The 21,388-nt window shown below is 42.3% G+C and overlaps 1 protein-coding gene across 6 annotated transcripts in view; it reads left to right on the forward strand.

Annotated features, from left to right (window-relative positions):
- Positions 1-21,388, forward strand: part of ELF1 (E74 like ETS transcription factor 1) — a 148,935-nt gene that overhangs the window by 86,749 nt on the left and 40,798 nt on the right. For 5 of the 6 annotated variants that reach the window (XM_039530340.1, XM_039530366.1, XM_039530372.1 and 2 more), the window contains exons 2-3: positions 1,632-1,940; positions 12,765-12,939. In XM_039530340.1, the coding sequence (XP_039386274.1) occupies positions 1,869-1,940; positions 12,765-12,939 (247 nt within the window). In that variant the 5' untranslated portion in view covers positions 1,632-1,868. Of the gene's footprint in view, positions 1-999; positions 1,086-1,631; positions 1,941-12,764; positions 12,940-21,388 lie in introns of those variants that run through there. The other variant, XM_039530348.1, reaches the window with a different exon arrangement.

The following is a 21,388-nucleotide window of genomic DNA, read 5'->3' on the forward strand; positions in this document are numbered from 1 at the left end:
TAACTTGTGTCTTAGGACAATGCTTCTCAGCCTTTCCAGACTTCTGTACCCCTTTCAGGAGTCTGATTTGTCGTATGTATCCCAAGTTTCACCTTAAAAACTCTCTGGCTGCCCAGCCACCAGCAGTAGTGCAGAAGTAAGAATGGCAATGCCATACTGTGCCACCCTTACTTCTGCACTGCTGCTGATGGCAGCCACTGCCTTCAGAGCTGGGCGTCTGGAAAGTGGTAGCTGCTAGCAGTGGCATTCATGTTGTTTGCGACATGAGAGGACTGGTTTTTTTAATCCTGCCTCTGTCCCACCTTGCAATACCCACTCCACCAGCTCCCACGTTGTTTGTTGAATTTTTATCCTCCTTCCTCTGTTATTGCAGCAGTACATGGGGAATCCCTGTCCTGCTTCAGGGTTCTAGAGCCTGTTGTAAAACTAGGCAAATAAGATGAGTTGGCATACCCCTTGGAAGATTTCTGCGTCCCTCCCAGGGGTAAATGTACCCTGATAGAAAACTGTCTTAGGAGATCTGAATTTAATGCAGTGGATGGAACCATGAGCTGATATTTTCAAAAACAGGTCCTTAAAGTTAGGGTCCTAAATCCATATTTAGGCACTAAATAAGGACTTAGGCATCTAGCTTTAGGCACCTATTTCTTGAAAATCTTGGCCTATATTTTAAAAAAGTTTCTCAGCTTTTTCTTATCAATTTACTTAATATATGAGTCATATAAATAAGATCACATTTTATGTCCTGTTTGAAAAAATGTGATACAGCTTACCACTTTGAGCCCATTTCAGCTGCCTTTACCCTTTATTGCTGCTGAATAAATTAGAATGTGGGAGTTGTAAGCACATATCCCTCCAATGAAGCTGTTTACATTCCTAAGTTGCATTTCTGTTTTTTGCTATTGTAGCGTGCAGTTCTTTGCATGTTCTAATTTGCCATGACGTGGTCAGTGCTGTTTCCTTCCTGTTGCTTGCAAGCCTGTGCTAGAGATAAGGATACATTTACAGTACATTTTAAAAAGAGAGGCTGCTTAGTGTGAGAACTCCAGGGCTTTCTGGATTTTAGAAGGATTAGTTTAAAAAGCGTATGTATTTGTTTTATCTAGTCTGTGCTCTAAGAGTTAACCAAGATAAAGTGAATCATCCATTTAACTGGCAAAATAACTTTTCAAAACTGGGCCAGCAAATGAGGAGGAGAAAACAATAGTACCTGTTGTATTCAATAACTTATTAGATCACTCTGGGATTTTATATTGTACCTTGAATTTTCTCTTAGTTACTTAATTAACAAGTATGGGAGCTGCATGCTGTGTATCAAGTGAAAAATAAAATGTCAGTAACTATTGTATTTAAATTATCTTTTTTTGTTTTTACTTGTCAGTATGCTACTTTTATTTTAATCTGATACACTTTGAAACTCATGTCTCACTTGGTGAAACAAACTGAATGGTTTACGAAGCACACTAAATTAAACATGTTCTTATCTGTAAAAATAAGATCTCTAAAGATACAGGAGTGTCTGACTTTATGTGATGTAGATGTGGATCTCATTATCACTCTGAACAAACTTTTATGGCTGTGCTGTACAGTTAAGGCAACTACTTATTCATTGTAATATTTTTGTTTTTCAGGGGTGAAAGGTTATCTAACTGAGGACAACATTTCAGGAAAGGTTTCCCCGGGTTTGTTTATATTTGAGCAGGGAAGAACCCAGGAAGATTGGCTGTCCAGGAATTATTGGCCCAGACACCTGATTCATTTCATAATCGTGTTTTTCTGCCTGACTGGATCTTGGAAACAGTCTCCATTTCTTTAAATTTGAGAGCATTTTTTTCTTCTGTGGCACTGAGACCTGGGAATGCTTTATTATGGCAGCAGTTGTACAACAGAATGAGCTCGTGTTTGAATTTGCCAGCAACGTCATGGAGGATGAGCAACAGGTATGAGATAAAAAAAAGAAGCTATATTAGTTTGTCAGTGATTTGCGTATTCTAAAAATATCAGAAAACATGTCGCCCTCTTTTTTTTAAACTAAGCATTGAGATCATTATTACCACAGAAAATGTTAGCATGGTTTCGAAAGTTCACTGTTGCTTCATGCAGTGTGTGTGAACAAAGCAGAAAATAGTTCAAGTGCTTGGTAGTCAAAACCTTGTGACTTCTGTGGTATTGAAGAGACCATTTCTTCATTGTTAACAGATCTGTGCCAGTAGATCCCATTGGTAGATGCAGAATTCCAAAGCCCTAGTATTTAGCAGTCTTTTTAACCCTTCCAATACACTTGGATAAGATTATAAATATGGGGAGGCTGCTGCTCCAGAGATGGACAGAAAAACTACCAGGAGGTTATCTTGGATACTGTATGTACTTTATGGGTTATTTTCTGAACTATATCGTTAAAGGGTTTTGGTCAGCTACTCAAAAATGCAACTAGCAGTTTAAACTCCAACAATTTATTTAGGCTAGTGTCTGTCACATTACAAAGAAAAACCCTCCATCCCCTTCAAACCACTCTTTCAATTAGTTATCTAAGCCAGGCCCTGTGTTTAAATGATGTAAAATCTGCCTTGACACTATAGTGAAGGATTCCTTAAATGCAAATTATAATAATCATACTTATGGAGGAAAGAGGGCAACTGCTCTTAAGAGATTTCAAATGCCTGTTACAGGTAAGATTTGTATTTGTTAGTAAGAAATTTAGCAAGGCAGTATTACAGGGAGGCAGTTTTCAAAATGCTGCTAAACACTGTTACTGTCTTTCTAGGCCATAATATCTTTTAAAAGTTCTGTGTGGAAAGCACCTATCCCCTCTCCTTCTACAATACTTCTGGTTTTGTAATCATGCTTATGGCTTTTTTTTTTTTAACATGACCTACCTAAAGGGCTTTGATTGGCTAACATCTGCTGTCACGTACTGTCACATGCTTCCAATGAAACTGAGTTTGAACTGCATACTCACTTTTGGGTGGAAGTTCTGGCAATGTAACTTCCTTCCCTGTATTTTTCCAGAGTTCATGACAGCCCAGGGATTCAAATATTGCAATTCCATAAACTTAGTGGAAAGCAAGCCTTATTTATTAGCATTATTTATTGTTGTTCTCACTTTCCCAGCCAATGGCAGAGGAGAATGCTGAGGAAGGAAAGGATGCTTCATTACAACTTCATAGAGAAGAAATGAATCTGGCATGTTTCTGCTCTGTTTAAATATGTTTTGATGTAGACAAATGGAAATAGGCATTCATAAAGAACACGATCAAATATTTCAAGAGGGCAATATAAACCTCCCTTAAGAGTTCTTCAGCCTTAGAACAAATGCCTCCCTGGCATTCATTTTGGAAGCCCAATAAATCCTACGCTAGAAAAAGCCTAGGAAAACAGTCTTGTAGCATGCCCTAAAAGTGACCCAATTAAGACTGTGACAGACTAATGGGAAAAAGTGAACTCTATAATGCCAACGACCACTCATTGAGAATACCTTGCTGCAAGTTCCTTCCAAACCTGGGGGATCTTAGCTCAATTGCAAGAGATGAGGATAAATCTAGAGATGGCTGATTTATGAGAATGAATCTTATAAAAAGGGACACTCTTCTACAGAGAGAGATCTGAGTGGTTAAAGTGGAAATTGAATACGGACGTGTCATATTATATTCTTACCAAAAAATATGCTGTATTAGAATGTATAAATCAGAGGGATCATGTGGTAAGACCAGGGAGGTAGTTAATTATATACAGAATTGCTAAGGGTTTTGATTTCTATGATGGATAAAATTGATATTTCTGTTTATTTGTCCCAATTAGAAAGTTGTAGCCCTGAAAATATTTTTATTGGTCTAATAAAGATTTTTTTTTCTAGCTGAGCTTTGAGTATTGGTGTCACCCAATTTAAGTTTTAAATGACTCTACATGAACAGGAAATATGATTTCTTCCCTTACCAGCTTTGTCCATTTCTGTTTAGGAAATGCTCTTTTTTGCTTTCTCAATGGTCCTTTTTGGAGTGTGCAAGTGTGACCATGCACAAATAGCATAAAAACTTTGTCACAGCCTTGAAAATAGCGTGGGTTAGCTTGTGCTTACTCTACTAATAGGATTACAGACTCTCTTGCTACACAGAACAGATCCTGCTTAAATAGGGATGATTCTGTTTTTGCATGGAGTACCATCAGTCTGAAATTAGGCTGTACTTCTAGAACAGGGGTGGGCCCGAGGGAAACATCTGTGTATGGAAATTGTATGGCGGGCTATGAATGCTCACAAAATTGGGGGCTGGGGTGCGGGAGGGGATGAGGGCTCCAGCTGGGGGTGCGGGCTCTGGGCTTGGTATGATAGGTTGGGGGTACAGGAGGATGTTCTGGGCTGGGACCGAGGAGTTTGAGGGCAGGAGGGGAATCAGGTCTAGGACAGGGGGTTGGGGTGCAGGAGGGAGTCAGCGGTGCTGGCTCTGGGCAGCACTTACCTCAAGCAGCTCACAGAAGCAGCAGCATGTCCCTCATCCAGCTGCTACGTTGAGGTGCAGCCAGGCAGCTCTGCATGCTGCCCTGTCTGCAGATGCTGCCACTGCAGCTCCCATTGGCTGTGGTTCCTGGCCAATGGGAGCTGCGGGGGCAGCGCTTGGGGCGGTGTGCGGAGCCCCTTGGCTGCCCCTATGTGTAGGAGCCGAGGGGGGACATACCGCTGCTTCCAGGAGCTGCGCAGAGTGGGGCAAGCCCTGAACCCCGCTCCCTGGCTGGAGCACCAGAACAGGGCAAGCCTTGGACCCTGCTTCCCGGCGGGAGCTCGAGGGCTGTATTAAAACATCTGGAGGGGCGGATGCGGCCCCCGGGCAGTAATTTGCCCACCCCCGTCGTAGAGGCTCCAATTCCGGCAGATATGCTCCCTACCACAGTTCCTGCCTGTGGCACATAATAGTCTGTTCTCCCAGAGGCTGATACTTTGGTTTAATTTTGGTTGTTGAGTGGTGTTGATGCCTGTGCCATACAGGAAGACATACTAGATGACATGCTGGTCTCTTCTGGTCTTACTCTATGACTCCTCTGTCTCTTCTCTCCCCTCCTCCCCCCATTCCTTCACTGCCTTGCAGTTGTGATTAGGAAGTTCCAGGCTTGAAACAGTTGCATTTTGGCAGCCACTGTACCTTCCCAAAGGTACATTAGGTCTGGTAGTGCTAGTGGATCAGACCTGGTGCTATCTCTTACAGGATCTTTACGCTCTGACTGCCACTTTTGGCCCTTCACACTGCTCCAAGAGGGAGGGAGGACCTCAGAAAGTGCAGTCTCATTGCCTGGCAGGTGGCCTGTCAATTGATTTGAGATGCCATAGCACAGATTCACAGAACAGTGCAGTCAAGTTAGTGGGGACTGATTTTCTCCAGCTTTTGGCCCAATTCCAATCCTCCTTGCTAAACAACCAGTGGGGCCCCTTGATGATCAAAATTCAAAAGGAGCGCTTAAAGACGATAAAGTCATTGCGGAGAAACTAAATGGATTCTTTGCTTCAGTCTTCACGGCTGAGGATGTTAGGGAGATTCCCAAACCTGAGCTGGCTTTTGTAGGTGACAAATCTGAGGAACTGTCACAGATTGAAGTGTCACTAGAGGAGGTTTTGGAATTAATTGATAAACTCAACATTAACAAATCACCGGGACCAGATGGCATTCACCCAAGAGTTCTGAAAGAACTCAAATGTGAAGTTGCGGAACTATTAACTAAGGTTTGTAACCTGTCCCTTAAATCGGCTTCGGTACCCAATGACTGGAAGTTAGCTAATGTAACGCCAATATTTAAAAAGGGCTCTAGGGGTGATCCCGGCAATTACAGACCGGTAAGTCTAACGTCGGTACCGGGCAAATTAGTTGAAACAATAGTAAAGAATAAAATTGTCAGACACATAGAAAAACATAAACTCTTGAGCAATAGTCAACATGGTTTCTGTAAAGGGAAATCGTGTCTTACTAATCTATTAGAGTTCTTTGAAGGGTCAACAAACATGTGGACAAGGGGATCCGTGGACATAGTGTACTTAGATTTCCAGAAAGCCTTTGACAAGGTCCTCACCAAAGGCTCTTACGTAAATTAAGCTGTCATGGGATAAAAGGAAAGGTCCTTTCATGGATTGAGAACTGGTTAAAGGACAGGGAACAAAGGGTAGGAATTAATGGTAAATTCTCAGAATGGAGAGGGGTAACTAGTGGTGTTCCCCAAGGGTCAGTCCTAGGACCAATCCTATTCAATTTATTCATAAATGATCTGGAGAAAGGGGTAAACAGTGAGGTGGCAAAGTTTGCAGATGATACTAAACTACTCAAGATAGTTAAGACCAAAGCAGATTGTGAAGAACTTCAAAAGATCTCACAAAACTAAGTGATTGGGCAACAAAATGGCAAATGAAATTTAATGTGGATAAATGTAAAGTAATGCACATTGGAAAAAATAACCCCAACTATACATACAACATGATGGGGCTAATTTAGCTACAACGAGTCAGGAAAAAGATCTTGGAGTTATCGTGGATAGTTCTCTGAAGATGTCCATGCAGTGTGCAGAGGCGGTCAAAAAAGCAAACAGGATGTTAGGAATCATTAAAAAGGGGATAGAGAATAAGACTGAGAATATATTATTGCCCTTATATAAATCCATGATACGCCCACATCTCGAATACTGTGTACAGATGTGGTCTCCTCACCTCAAAAAAGATATTCTAGCACTAGAAAAGGTTCAGAAAAGAGCAACTAAAATGATTAGGGGTTTAGAGAGGGTCCCATATGAGGAAAGATTAAAGAGGCTAGGACTCTTCAGTTTGGAAAAGAGAAGACTAAGGGGGGACATGATAGAGGTATATAAAATCATGAGTGATGTTGAGAAAGTGGATAAGGAAAAGTTATTTACTTATTCCCATAATACAAGAACTAGGGGTCACCAAATGAAATTAATAGGCAGCAGGTTTAAAACAAATAAAAGGCAGCGCACAGTCAACTTGTGGAACTCCTTACCTGAGGAGGTTGTGAAGGCTAGGACTATAACAATGTTTAAAAGGGGACTGGATAAATTCATGGTGGCTAAGTCCATAAATGGCTATTAGCCAGGATGGATAAGAATGGTGTCCCTAGCCTCTGTTCGTCAGAGGATGGAGATGGATGGCAGGAGAGAGATCACTTGATCATTGCCTGTTAGATTCACTCCCTCAGGGGCACCTGGCATTGGCCACTGTCGGTAGACAGATACTGGGCTAGATGGACCTTTGGTCTGACCCCGTACGGCCTTTCTTATGTTCTTATGTTCTTATGTTTCTTATGTTCTCCTTCAGTAGTCTCCTTTACTTTGCAGATAGCCCCTCTCAACTTGGGTGTCACAGGGCCTCTGGATCGGGCAGTAAGTTTTACTCTCCATCTCCATGCAGAGTATCTTTCAGACAGATTCTCAGTCCCCTTCCCACTTTCCTGGGACTGATAATCTGGCTGTGGGTCAATTTGGAAGGATGGATTGTCTTTGGCAGGGTTGATGGAACTGAAGTCAGTTTCTGTATGAGGAGGACTCCTATATTCAGAAAGTTCCTAGGACGACATGGTTCAGGTCTCCCTTCACGGGCTTCCAGTTCCATGGGGAACACACCACATTTATCTGCTCCCCAGAAGCTGCTGTGAGACTTGTTAATCTCATGTGCCTAGGTGTGGTGGACACCTTGTCAAAAGCTGACAATTCTGATTTCACAGGCAGTCTCCATCAAAGAAGGAGAGGATCTCTGACTAGTAATTCTATCAGACTTCTGCCATTCATAATTTGTACAAAGTTGCTCCTGTGACTTAAAATAACACAACTACTAGTAGTTTCAATCTTCTATTCTATTGGGATCCAAGTACTTTTCCTCCAGTTATATTATTGAGAAGGGTATGGAAAATCTGAGATGAAATTACCTCTTTCTCTTGTCACTTACATATCAGTATATTTCATTAGAACTTTGTGGGGTGTGGGGGGAGAGGGTGAATTAAATTTTATTGATGAAATTTGCAAGTGCAGTCAATGTAAAAATAATTTTGTCAATAAAAAAACCCTCTCTTTTTACAAAGTTTCATTTTTCACTAAAGCCTACAAGTGTATATATATTTTCTGTGAGTAATTACAGAATATTTGCTGCAGGCTTCCTATTCTTAATATTGCAGGAAAGAAAACCTTTACTTTGCATCTTATGAGTATGCAAACCCAAAAAGTGATAGTTGTTTTTTTTTTAAATGTGTTGCTGATTTTTACTCCTACTCTTCTAAGACTATAATTTATTTAAATCAAGTTTACTTACCATATGACAGCATGGCTATTACTAATAATTTTCTATATTCTATATTCTCCAGCTTTTTCATTACGTTCACCTTTTCCTTCCTGAACAGTGTGTGTCACTAAGCTCCTCAAATAATTATTTAAGCATAGGGCAAAACTAAGAATTATCCTAATACTGTCTTTTGGCACTGTATAAATTACTGTATTGGGATATGCAGTGTTGTTGTAACCATATCAATCCCAGGATATTTGAGAGAGGTGGGTGAGGTAATATCTTTTATTGGACCAACTTCTATAGGTGAGAGAGATGTTGGGGATATTTAGTTACAACTACCATGGTAGGTGTATTCGGGACAGTAGTCCCCAGGCATGGTCAGAACACAATTGTAGGTTGTGCTAAATCATGTTCCTGAGCAATCCTCCAGACTGCTAAAATTCAAGGCTGCAGTACAGTAACACTGTCAAAATATGGTTCAGTCCTGTTGATAGTGCAAGACTGAAGATATTTTAAAAATGAACAGATAACTGACCTATTGTAGCCAGGTTCCACAGCACAATAACTTCTACTGTGCAGTGTAGATGGGACCTTAGAAAGCTCTGGACAAGAATTTCATTTACACAAAAATTGTTTCTAAATTGTAAATACTCTTCCTTGTTTTTAGTAAAAAGCGTTTCTTTGGATTTATTCTTCTGAAGCAAAGTAATTATTTAAAACCTACTGCCTTGAAGAATAACAACAATATAGTTTACTTGCTTTCTTTAGTTTAGGGGTTCTCAAACTGGGGTTAGTGACTCCTCAGGGGGTTGTGAGGTTATTACATGGGGGGGTCGCGAGCTGTCAGCCTCCGCCCCTAACCCCGCTTCTCCCCCAGCATTCATAGTAGTGTTAAATAGTGTTAAATATTTTTAAAGTACTGGTAATTTAATTTATAAGGGGAGTTAAACTCACAGGCTTACTGTGTGAAAGGGGTCACCAATACAAAAGTTTGAGAACCAGTGCCTTAGTTTCTGCTTCTGAGGAGGCTGAGGAAGTGGCACAAATTTAGGCCATTGGAGAAGAGAGCATGTTGAGCCAGAACCATTTTTATAGAGAAAGATGCTAATGAGAAAGGCTGGCCTTATGGGCAAATAAAGTAAGCAACATTTTCAGCTACCAAGCTAGTGCAACAGCAGAACCATAAGGGAAGGTACACTTCGTTATCAAACAATCTGTTTCTAACAGGATTGCAAGAGGAGGCTGTTTAAGGCTTCATTTCCTCCTCACCCTCTTGCCCTCCCCATTCCAGCATCTTGAGCTTCCGCCTTGTTTGGGTTGGGAGTCCCACCATTCATAAGGCCTACTCAGCAATGTTGAAAACATATAAGCTCTACTCTGGGAAGAAAGTTTGGAAACTATTCTGGCTAACATAGTTTTCCTTGAATGTAGATGGGACTTTATAATTTAGGGGCTCATGCATTACTTTTCAAAACTGTAATCCAAGACTTCCGTTCAAATCTAGAGAAAATATTTTTCCTGTATAAACATGGCATCACCTTCAAACCCTGATAATTTAGGAAGAGTTTGCATTTAATCATTGAAATGTTCAGTATTAGCAAATGATATGAGAGGATGTGGTATATTGCACAATATATATATTATAGGTGGGGCTGGTAGCACTGTTTATTATTAAGGTTGCACGACACTTCTCACTACAAAGTCCTGTTTTCAGTTGCTTATAGCTAGGCTTGGAAGGGTTAGATTTTTGTTGGTAAATGTTGATTTCACTTTACACACACAAATCGATGAAAAAATATTTCCATTGATAATAATAGAAATTTACGGATAGGCAAAGTAAGAAAAATGCTGCTTGAGAACCTGCGTGGCTTAAGGATATTTACTTTGTATATTTTGACATGTGATATTGACAGTTTGTGCTTTTAGAGGCTATACAAGTTTAACTTTTTTTAATTTCAACATCTGCTGTTATTAAATAATTATCTGACCCCTTATTTTTTGATCCCCAACATAATTTCCTGCAACTTTGAACATTTAAATAGCTAAATATAGGGAAAAATGCTTAAAAATAATCATTGATATTATCCATCAAAATTATTTTAAAAAAAAATAAAAAAAATGTGAATTCTGCCAAGCTAACTTATAACTTTCCGAGACTTTAAGTTTTTGGGCTTAAGGTGTCTGCCTCAGGCTCATTTTTTAATTTCAGCCAAATGAATCAGCCATTTCTGAGAATGAGGTGAGGGAAAAATAAGTTGGTTTGCTCATGTTAAAAAGTTTTCGTGGCCTTTGCTTTAAAAAGTTCTGATACCTCATGCCTTGGATAACAGACTTGAAATGTGGGAGGGGGATGCCTTTGTGTCACGCAACCTTAATTCCGGCATTTTAAATTTTTTGAGTGCTTGACTTTTCAACCTTAATACTCTTTTTTAACATTTTTTCCATGTTTTCACAATACGTTTATGCCTTGGTATTGGTTATATTGGGGAATCTCAAACTTTTTCATATCCTGGACCATATCTCAATAGTGCAGTTGTCTCTTGGAGACCATTTACTGTCCAGTTCATGATCACATAACACCCTGGGGCAAATAAAGCAATTTCAAACATACAGAAAGAATTTGACTTTACCTCTTTTTACTACGTTATTTTGTCCCTTTGCCTTTTTTGCTTTTCATTTCAACTCCCCTCATATCTGTTGTGGAAACAAATAGACCCCAAACCATGTGACCAGCCAGATCTCTGAAGACCAACAGTGGTCTGTGGGCCAAAGTTTGGGAAACTGCAGGGCAGATTACTGGTTAGTTTCTATCTAGTCTTGTGCCATTAAGAAAATTAGCTGGCTTGGTTCTTAAATGGGATAATAGTTTTGTGAGCCGTTTTGATTTAATATTAATAACACAGACTGATTCTATTGACTCACATGAGAGCACTCCTTTGGGGTTCATTAATAAGTCTTAGTGAAGCTCATTATTCTACTGAACTGCTTAGCAGCAGTCATCTTTTCTGATGCTATGACTTTGTGCCCTTTCTCTCTTGGAGTCACTCTTGTTCAGACAGGCCTCTCCTCAGCTCTAACCTGTTCACGTCCTAATTTTTGCAGAACTGCCTGAGGGACCTTAGCTAGGTCTGCTTTTTGACCATTTTATTGCTCTTGTAGATGTTATTTTATTTTGACTCCTGTATTTTGAGGAACTTACTTGCTGAACTTCCATAATTGGCTTTTGCGTCTACTGAATTCTTAACTCTTAACAGTAGAAGCCCACTGAAATATATTAGGGATTTTGTTTAATTTGAGCCTTATTACCCATTAACAATTGTTGTTAGAACATTATTTTTAAAAACTACCGAATGACTTAAAATATTAATTCCTGCCTATCAAAACTTTTAATGGCACTTGGTGCTACCAATAATTCCCTTCCTGGATTTTTGCTGAGAGATACTTGACCTTATAGCCATCATTTATATTGAATCATTGGCTTGGAATATATTTTGTTTTTCTTGAACTTGAATTGCATACTGTGATCAGATTATGACCACAATCATAAGATTTTTTTTCTTGAATGGTTAAAAAAAATGGCTTGAACTAGGGCACAAATCTATACTGTACTCTTATGAAGTATATGTTAGCCCTAAGTCCATACACGCTGTTTTGTTTACAGAAGGACCCACTCACATAACCTTTCTTTTAATTTGTCAAATTAATAGTGTTCTATGTTTTTGTAGTATGGAGATTGCTGAAAGAAATCTTGAAATAATTGTAACAAACTGTGCTACCATCAGCTAGTGAATTTCTTCCTGCAGATGACCTTTTAGAAAATTAGCTTTAGAAAACTTTTCTCTGTTGTAACATTCACTTTCTGAAAACCTCTTCCTGTTGGGGGACTGCCTTTTGAAAGAATGTTCGTCTTCTAATTATTGTTGCTTGGCTTGACATGTTTCTGATTCTCCAGCTGCTTCATTTCTTTTACATCTGACACAAGATAGAAATTTAGAGGGTGGGGTGATGACAAAGAGTGGATACTGCGGTGCAGAGGAGGGACAGAGTAGCTTCAAATTAATAGAACCATAGGAATTAATTGGAAAACATCTCCCTCCCTTCTACTCCTCCAGCCAGTGCAGTTATCCCCTACAATGTGTTTTTTTAATCCTCTGCCCAGTCCATTTTTTGAAGTACAGTTTTACTCTGAAAAGTGACTCTGTAAAAATGTTGTCATGGGGATATACATTAATTGTTTCTCAATTATTTTTGTAATAAATGTGCTTGCTCAGTACAAAGTAATCCTTTTAGAAATTCTAATGATTATTTTGCTGTTATATGACCACCTTCTGCAGCTGTGCCAATTTGCATGTTGAGGGATTGCTGGTTGATTAGATTGTCAGGAACAAATATCAATGTTCTAGTAACACTTTATAGATGTGATTAAGATTGAAATATTCCAGATAGACAAACATTAAATTCTGAAATAATCTAAATAGTTTTCTTTTAATACTCCTTTTTATAGCTTGGTGATCCATCCATTTTCCCTGCTGTCATTGTGGAACATATTCCTAGTGCAGACCTCCTACACAATTATTCTGGCTTAGCTTGCGTTGATGAATCCAGTGACATGATTACTGAGAGTTCCCTGGATGTTGCAGAAGAGCAAATAATAGAAGATGATGACATCACCCTTACAGGTTTGTTAGAGAAATATTTCTGTACGGTATGAGAGGCTTACGGTGACAAACGTTTTCATGACAAAGAGCAAAATCAGCCAAAGTTCTGCCCATACCAAGTAAGGAAGAAATGTATAGGACTATATTATGTTCTTTTGTTATGAAGTAAACAATTTTCTATCTAAATAGTATTTCAGCAAAAAATGGGTTTTCAACTTAAGGAAAACATGTCTGCTTTCTGTAGAGAATTTTGGACTTTTTAACCAGAACCAAAAACTTTCATTGTTTGAATTTTTGCTGAAATGTTTTTTGATCAGTTCTATTTGCCACATTACTGACAAGAAAGCACTTTTGAGTTGCAATTTAGCAATATATTGAGTGTCTTTTACTTTCTGATATTAAAGATTGATTAAAGTTTATTTGTCCTGCGTTAAATGAACAATAGTACAAATACAAGTCCCAGAAATGTGGTTTCAAACCCCAGTGAAAGTATTCTAAAAATCACACTGTTTTTATTTTATTTGAAACATATGAATTGCAAAAAGTTGTTTACATCTAATTTTAAAATTGCAGTGAGCCACGTTAGCCAGTCAGGAAATTCAAAAATTTAAGGTTCTAGCAACAAGGGTACACATTGTTGTGTCTCTTATGGTTTGCATTTTACAGATGAATGCTACACATTTTACCAGGAAAAACAACAACAGAGAGCATGGGATGTACCCAATGTGGCAAAGTTATGGTGCTGTTGGAAAAATAAGCAGCAATGCTTTCCCCCGCGCCCCTCCCCCCCCAACCACTTAATGCTGTAACTCTGGTTCCCCAAAATGCATCAAGAAAACCTGAGATGGAGCAAGTAGAAAATATTTTCTTAAACTAGAATACTTTATCATTGAGCGCCATTAAGGCTGTACAGTAAAGAGAAGACAACACAGATACCACCGTTAAGGTATGTCTATGCTGCAAAAAAAGCTGCGTTTGTAACTCACATTAGCTAACCCTGGTTAAAGTGGCAATGAAGACATGGTAACTCAACTTTTCATTAAGTTTAGTAGCTGTGGTTCTAGCTCAGGCTGTCCTTTAGGCTTGAATTTGAGCTGTTGAGCTGAGTTGCTGTGTCTTGACTGCCATTTTAACCCAAGTTAAGAACACATCTTCTTTGAGTGCTTGCTCATATCAATTCCAAATAGGTGTGTGCGTGCCGCGTGCACATTCACCAGAAGGTTTTTCCACTAGCGGTACCATCAGGTCGGCTCAGGTGCCCCCTGGAGTTGCCCCGCATATTGGGCCCTACCGACCCTCCGCATCTCCAGTTCCTTCTTACTGCCAGTGACGGTCGTTGAAGCGTTCTCTTCTCTCTTGTTTTCGAACGATCCCCTAGTGTACTCATTGTTCCTACCTGAAAATAGTTTCAACAGTTAGTTAATAGTTTTTAGTAGAGCATAGTATAGTGTTTGAACCTCATCCCCTTTGAGCCCTCCCAGGGTTCTCTTCTCCGTTCCCTTCTCCTGGCTGGGGTCAGGGCATGCCTCAGTTCCAGAGGTTTAAGCTGTGTGGGGTCTGCCAAAAGCCAGTGCCAAAGGGCGACCCACATAGGTCCTGCTTAAAGTGCCTGGGGGAATCCCACCAGACTGATAAGGACAAGATCTGCAGAGGATTCCACCCCCGCACTAAGAAGGAAAAGGACCACAGGCCCTGCGGCCACAGTTGGAGTTGAGCCTCATGGACCTGGCACTGGTACTTCAGCAGCAGTGTGTAGCGCACTGGCTTCAATCAGAGACGTTGCGGCACCGAGGATGGACTCTGGGGTCACCTGGGCACCATCACTCCCCAGCACTGAAGACTTCCTGACGTGCAGAAGCCCGGCACCGCTCACAGTCACCACCGCCTCACAAAAAGTATAGGAAGACGGACAGAGGGAGCTCACCTGCTCAAATAACTGAGCATGAGCCTGCTAGCGGAGCGCAACTGTGCCGGGCCAATCCATCTCATCTGTGCCTGAGGCAATATGATTGACTCCAGGCCTGCAGAGGGTTCCGTAGAGTCCCACGACAGTGGATGAGAGTCAAGTGGAGGACTTCGATCTCCCCGCCACTCCAGAGACCTTTGAGGCAGCCAGAGGCCTCATAGCCCTAATGGGCCCGCACTCTCCCAACCAACACAAGAGGAAGCATCCAGCACCGCAAAGACCTCCAGTACCATCAGGGATAAGCCAGCGATGATGTGGCACCGCTTGCCCTCACCCCGGCACTGTCAGGCACAGCGCCACCACGGTATGTGCACTTGGACTCCTCAGCATCAGACTCAGAGGCAGAGTCCTGTGTATCTAGAAGGAACCAGCACCGTGTGGAGTGGCATCTTCAGAGGTTGGAAATGGGACAACCCTTCCCACCCGTGCCATGGCCAGCGCAGTGGCCCTTTTGGACACCGTCAGCATACCACCAATCCCAGGGGTCCTTTTCACGGCGATCTCTCTGTTGCCTGAGATGGATGAGCACCATCTAGGGCCAGAGAGTTCTATAGCCGTGCCGACGTTGGCACTGCTACCAGCACTGCTACCGGCTTTGCAGTCGGCACTGAGATGGGCGCCAATACTGATGACCAGGCGCACATTGAGTTCAGACGGGAAGGTCCCTTACCAGCCCGAGCCTCATCATCATCTTCACTTGATGAAACAGTAGCAGGAACATCCTCAGCACCTGCCCCAGCTGATAGTAGAGCCCACCAGGAGCTTCTCAGAAGGGTGGCCCAGAATCTGGGGCTCCAGATGGATCCAGGGGATTGGTATGCCGTCCTTGACTTGAAGGATGCATACTTCCACATTTCCATAGTCCCGTCCCACAGGAAGTTTCTAAGATTCGTTGTCGGCCATACTCACTATCAGTTTATGGTTCTCCCCTTCGGCCTGTCACCAACCCCTTGGGTGTTCACCAAATGCATGACAGTCATAGCAGCCTTCCTGAGAAAAAGGCAGGTGCAGATATTCCCATACCTTGATGACTGGTTAGTCAAGAGCCATTCCAAGGTGTAAGTGGAACAACATGTCAACTTGATAAGGTCCACATTTGATAGGCTGGATCTCCTGTTGAACGTGCAAAAAATCGATTCTATCTCCTACTCAGAGAATAGAGTTCTTAGGGCCAGTGTTAGATTCAGGACAAGCCAGAGCTTTCTTACCACAGTCTAATTTTCAAACTATGCACAACATTATACAAGGCTTCAGGGAATACCCCACCACTTCTGCAAGGAATTGTTTGAAGCTGCGCAGACACATGGCGTCTTGTACATACGTAGTACAACACAGGAGGCTGAGATTCAAACCTCTCCAGGCCTGGCTAACATCAGTGTATCGACTAGGCAAAGACAGTCTGGACAAAGTAGTCATACTCTCACCGCGGGTGCTCGAGTCTCTTTAGCGGTAGCTCGATCCGCGAGTGGTGTGCGCAGGGGTCCTCTTCTCCAAACTGCATCCCTCGCTGTGTCTGGTTACCAACATGTCGGTGATGGGGTGGAGAGTGTACCTGGGAGAGCTCGGAACTCAGGGCCTCTGGTCCCAAGTGGAGCTGTCGCTTCACATCAACGTCAGGGAGCTGAGAGCAATTCATCTGGCATGCCATACCTTCCAAGCTCATTTGGAAGGGAGATGCATATCAGTCCTGATGGACAATACAACAGCAATGTTTTATATAAACAGACGGTGGAACACGTGCCTCTCCCCTATGTCAGGAAGCCCTAAAGCTCTGGGACTTCTGCCTAGCCCACTCAATACTCCCGGATCTCAAAACGAGCTGGCAGACCATCTCAGCAGATCCTTCCACAAGCACAAGTGGCCCATTCGACTGGAGGTGGTGAACAACATTTTCCAACTGTGGGGAGTTCCCCGGGTCGACTTGTTCACCACAAAGAGCAACAGGAAGTGCCTGCAGTTCTGCTCCTGCCTGAATCACAGTCTGGGCTCTTGTGCAGACACGTTCCTCCTTCCCTGGAAAGATCACCTGTTCTACGCGTTCCCACCTATCCCACTTGTCCACAAGGTTCTTCTCAAGATCTGGAGGGAAGGAGCCTCAGCGATAGTGCCAGTGTGGCCCCGCCAGCACTGGTACACCATGCTTCTGGAGCTGTCAATGGACACCCCAACCACCCTTTAATTCCAGACCTGATCACCCAGTACCACGGCCAGCTCCAACATCCTAATCTCGAGTCTCTCCACCTCACAGCTTGAAAGCTGCATAGTTAAACCCAGTAGAGCTCACATACTCTGATCCTGTTAGGGAGGTTCTCCTTGGCAGTAGGAAACCATCCACCAGGGTGACCTACTTGGCCAAGTGAAAGAGATTCTTGATCTGGTGTTCGCAGAGTCATACTTCTCCAATATAGTCATCAATTCCCTTTATCTTGGACTATCTGCTACATATAAAGCAGCAGGGCTTGTCGATTTCATCGATAAAAGTTCACCTGGCCACCATTTTGGCATTCCACCCAGAAGTGGCAGGCCGCTCAGACCCGATGGTGTGTCATTTTCTTAAAGGAATGGACAGGTTATACCCACAAGCTTGAGACCTTAATCTGTTGCTTTCGAGGTTGATGGGGCCTCCATTTGAGCTCTTAGCAACATGCTCATTACTCTGTCTGTCATGGAAGGTGTCTTTCCTGGTTGCAATAACTTCAGTTAGAAGGGTGTCCAAGCTCAAGCCCTCACATCTGACCCTCCTTATACCATCTTTTACAAAGACAAAGTGCAGCTTTGGCTGCATCCGGCCTTTCTCCCTAAAGTCATCTCTCAAATTCATGCCGGGCAAGACATTTTTCTTCCAGTCTTTTTCTCTGAGCCTCACACTAACTGCCAGGAGCAGAGGCTCCACTTCCTGGACATTCGGCAAGCATTGACCTTTTATATCGAGCAAATGAAGCCATTTAATAAATTGAACCAGCTGTTTGTCACGGTAGCAGACAGGATGAAGGGTCTCCTGGTCTCCTCTCAAAGGATATCATCGTGGATCACGTCTTGTATCTGAGCATGTCATGATTTAGCAAAGATCCCTGCCTCTGCACTGATGGCACATTTTATAAGATCACAGGCCTCCACAGGCAGCATTCCTGGCCCAGGTCCCATTCCAGGAGATCTGTAGAGTGGCGACATGGTCCTCGGTCCACACTTTTACTTCTCATTATGCCATTACCCAGCATGCCAGGGATGATGCAGCATTTGGCAGAGTGGTGTTTCAATTAGCGAGTCCATGAACTCCAACCCCACCTCCTAGGTAAGGCTTAGGAGTCACCTACTTTGAGTGCTTGCTCATGTTGATTCCAAGAAGAAAAAACGGTTACCTACCTTTCGTAACTGTTGTTCTTTGAGATGTGTTGCTTATGTCCATTTGAAGACCTACCTGCCTTCCCCTCTGTCAGAGTAATCCGGCAAGAAGGAACTGGAGAGGCGGGAGGGACCTATATGTGGTGCCATGAAGGTGCGACTCCAGGGGTGCCTGAGCCGACCCAACAGGTACCACTAGGCGACTGTGCACGCGGTGCGCACAAATCTATTTATAATGGAAATGAGCAACACATCTCAAAGAACAACAGTTACAAGAGGTAGGTAACTTTTTTTTTTTTTTTGGCTGGAGTTTATAGTCTATATTGGACAAGTGGTACATTGCAGGGAAATAGAGCCCTGAAAATCTGTGGATATCCACTTTGTATCTATGGATATCCGCATCCACAGATGCGGATATCCGTGGACCATGTTTGCAGATCGCATATAGGATATAGATACAAATGTTGTATCTGCATAGGGCTCTAGTTGGAAGGTTTCACTCAGAATAGCATTGACATTTTTCTTTGTGCTTTTTATTTTTATAAAGTTTTTGTTCTTACTGCTGGGTTCTTGGCTTTGTTCAGAAGTTTTTAGATAAAAGCAGTAGTCTGTGGCACAATGTGAACGATTAGACTTTTGGCATATATGTCCTTCTGAATGCCTTTATCCACCTTAGAATGCACTAATAGCCTTGAAATGCATAAGCCAGTGTGGCTTACTGGTATAAGTATATGCTTAGAAATCTACAAAAGTCAGTTTGGATCATTAACAATGGCTCACTTTGAAAACACAGAGTTTCTATATAGAATTATGCCAGAAAAGAATAGCTCAGAGAGTGACAGAAAAAACAAATGTCGGTCTTTTAAGAGAAAAGGTTGTTTGCTACAGGACAGGTAGCTCAAATCTTACAGGAAGACATTGAGTATACCGGTCATGCAAAGCGATCCTTCAGCGTGTGTCTGTGATGCACAGAAGGGGTGGATGTCTTGCTGGAATTTAGATTAAGGTCTGAGTAGTGCCTATTTCTTTTTCTTCTTTCAGTGATGAGGTCCCAGATATGTATCATCAGGACTTGGTGAATGCCAATAACATCACTTTAAAAACCTAATCTACCAATCAGAACATGGTTTTGAACTTGTTTCCATAGTCATGGTCTAATATTGCTAAATCATCTACACTGAAGACCTGTGCTAAAATATTTTACGTTACAAGTGAAATGAGTTTGTTCTTCCTTCTGCCATCAAACTGTTTGTAGTGGATGTATGTGCAGATTTAAAAAAAAACCAGAACTCAGTAAAACTTGACATGAGTTGTAGTTACTCAGAGTAAATTGGCATGAACTGTTCTCAGCAGTTTTATTTGATGAATTTGGCCCCTTTTTTTCCTTAGTGAATTATCCTCAAATAGATTGTGACTTCTACAATTGTGTTAGTTTAAGACTACAGTATTCATGTATGTGAACATATTTTAAGTTTGGACTGCTTGCAGACTACTTGCTCTAACTATTGCTTTAAGTCCTTGCTATTTGTATGGGTAATTCACACTGTGTAATTGGTCATCTAGTGATTTCCTTCCTAAATGGTTGACTCCTAAACTCACAAATATCAGAGGGGTAGCCGTGTTAGTCTGGTTCTGTAAAAGCAGCAAAGAATCCTGTGGAACCTTATAGACTAACAGACGTTTTGCATTATGAGCTTTCGTGGGTGAATACCCACTTCTTCGGATGCAAGTAGTGGAAATTTCCAGGGGCAGGTATATATAAGCAAGCAAGAAGCAAGCTAGAGATAACGAGGTTAGATCAATCAGGGAGGATGAGGCCCTGTTCTAGCAGTTGAGGTGTGAAAACCAAGGGAGGAGATCCACAAACTACCCAAGATCCACAAACCCGGAAATCCTGGACGCCCCATCATCTCGGGCATTGGAACTCTCACTGAAGGACTGTCTGGATATGTAGACTCTCTACTCAGACCCTATGTTACCAGCACTCCCAGCTATCTCTGTGACACCACTGATTTCCTGAGGAAACTACAATGCATTGGTGACCTTCCAGAAAACACCATCCTAGCCACCATGGATGTAGAGGCTCTCTACACTAACATCCCCCACACTGATGGAATACAAGCTGTCAGGAACAGTATCCCTGATGATGCCACAGCACAACTGGTTGCTGAGCTCTGTACCTTTATCCTCACATACAACTATTTCAAATTTAATGACAATATATATCTCCAGATCAGTGGCACCGCTATGGGCACTCGCATGGCCCCACAACATGCCAATATTTTTATGGCCGACCTGGAACAACGCTTCCTCAGCTCCCGTCCACTCATGCCCCTTCTCTACCTACGCTACATTGATGACATCTTCATCATCTGGACCCATGGGAAGGAGACTCTGGAAAAATTCCACCACGATTTCAACAGCTTCCACCCCTCCATCAACCTCAGCCTGGACCAATCTACACGGGAGGTCCACTTCCTAGACACCACGGTGCAAATAAGTGATGGTCACATTAACACCACCCTATACCGAAAACCTACCGACCGCTATGCCTACCTTCATGCCTCCAGCTTTCATCCCGGACACACCACAAGATCCATTGTCTACAGCCAAGCACTGAGGTACAACCGTATCTGCTCTAACCCCGCAGACAGAGACCAACACCTAGAAAATCTCCACCAAGCATTCTCAAGACTACAGTACCCAGACGAGGAAATAAGGAAACAGATCAACAGAGCCAGACGTGTACCCGGAAGCCTCCTACTGCAAGACAAACCCAAGAAAGAAACCAACAGGACTCCACTGGCCATCACATACAGTCCCCAGCTAAAACCCCTCCAACGCATCATCAGGGATCTACAACCCATCCTGGACAATGATCCTTCACTTTCACAGGCCTTGGGTGGCAGGCCAGTCCTCGCCCACAGACAACCTGCCAACCTAAAGCATATTCTCACCAGCAACTGCACACCGCACCATAGTAACTCTAACTCAGGAACCAATCCATGCAACAAACCTTGATGCCAACTCTGCCCACCTATCTACACCAGCGACACCATCACAGGACCTAACCAGATCAGCCACACCATCACCGGTTCATTCACCTGCACGTCCACCAATGTAATATATGCCATCATATGCCAGCAATGCCCCTCTGCTATG

This window comes from Mauremys reevesii, linkage group 1, assembly GCF_016161935.1.
Source record: "Mauremys reevesii isolate NIE-2019 linkage group 1, ASM1616193v1, whole genome shotgun sequence".
NCBI lineage: Eukaryota > Metazoa > Chordata > Testudines > Geoemydidae > Mauremys > Mauremys reevesii.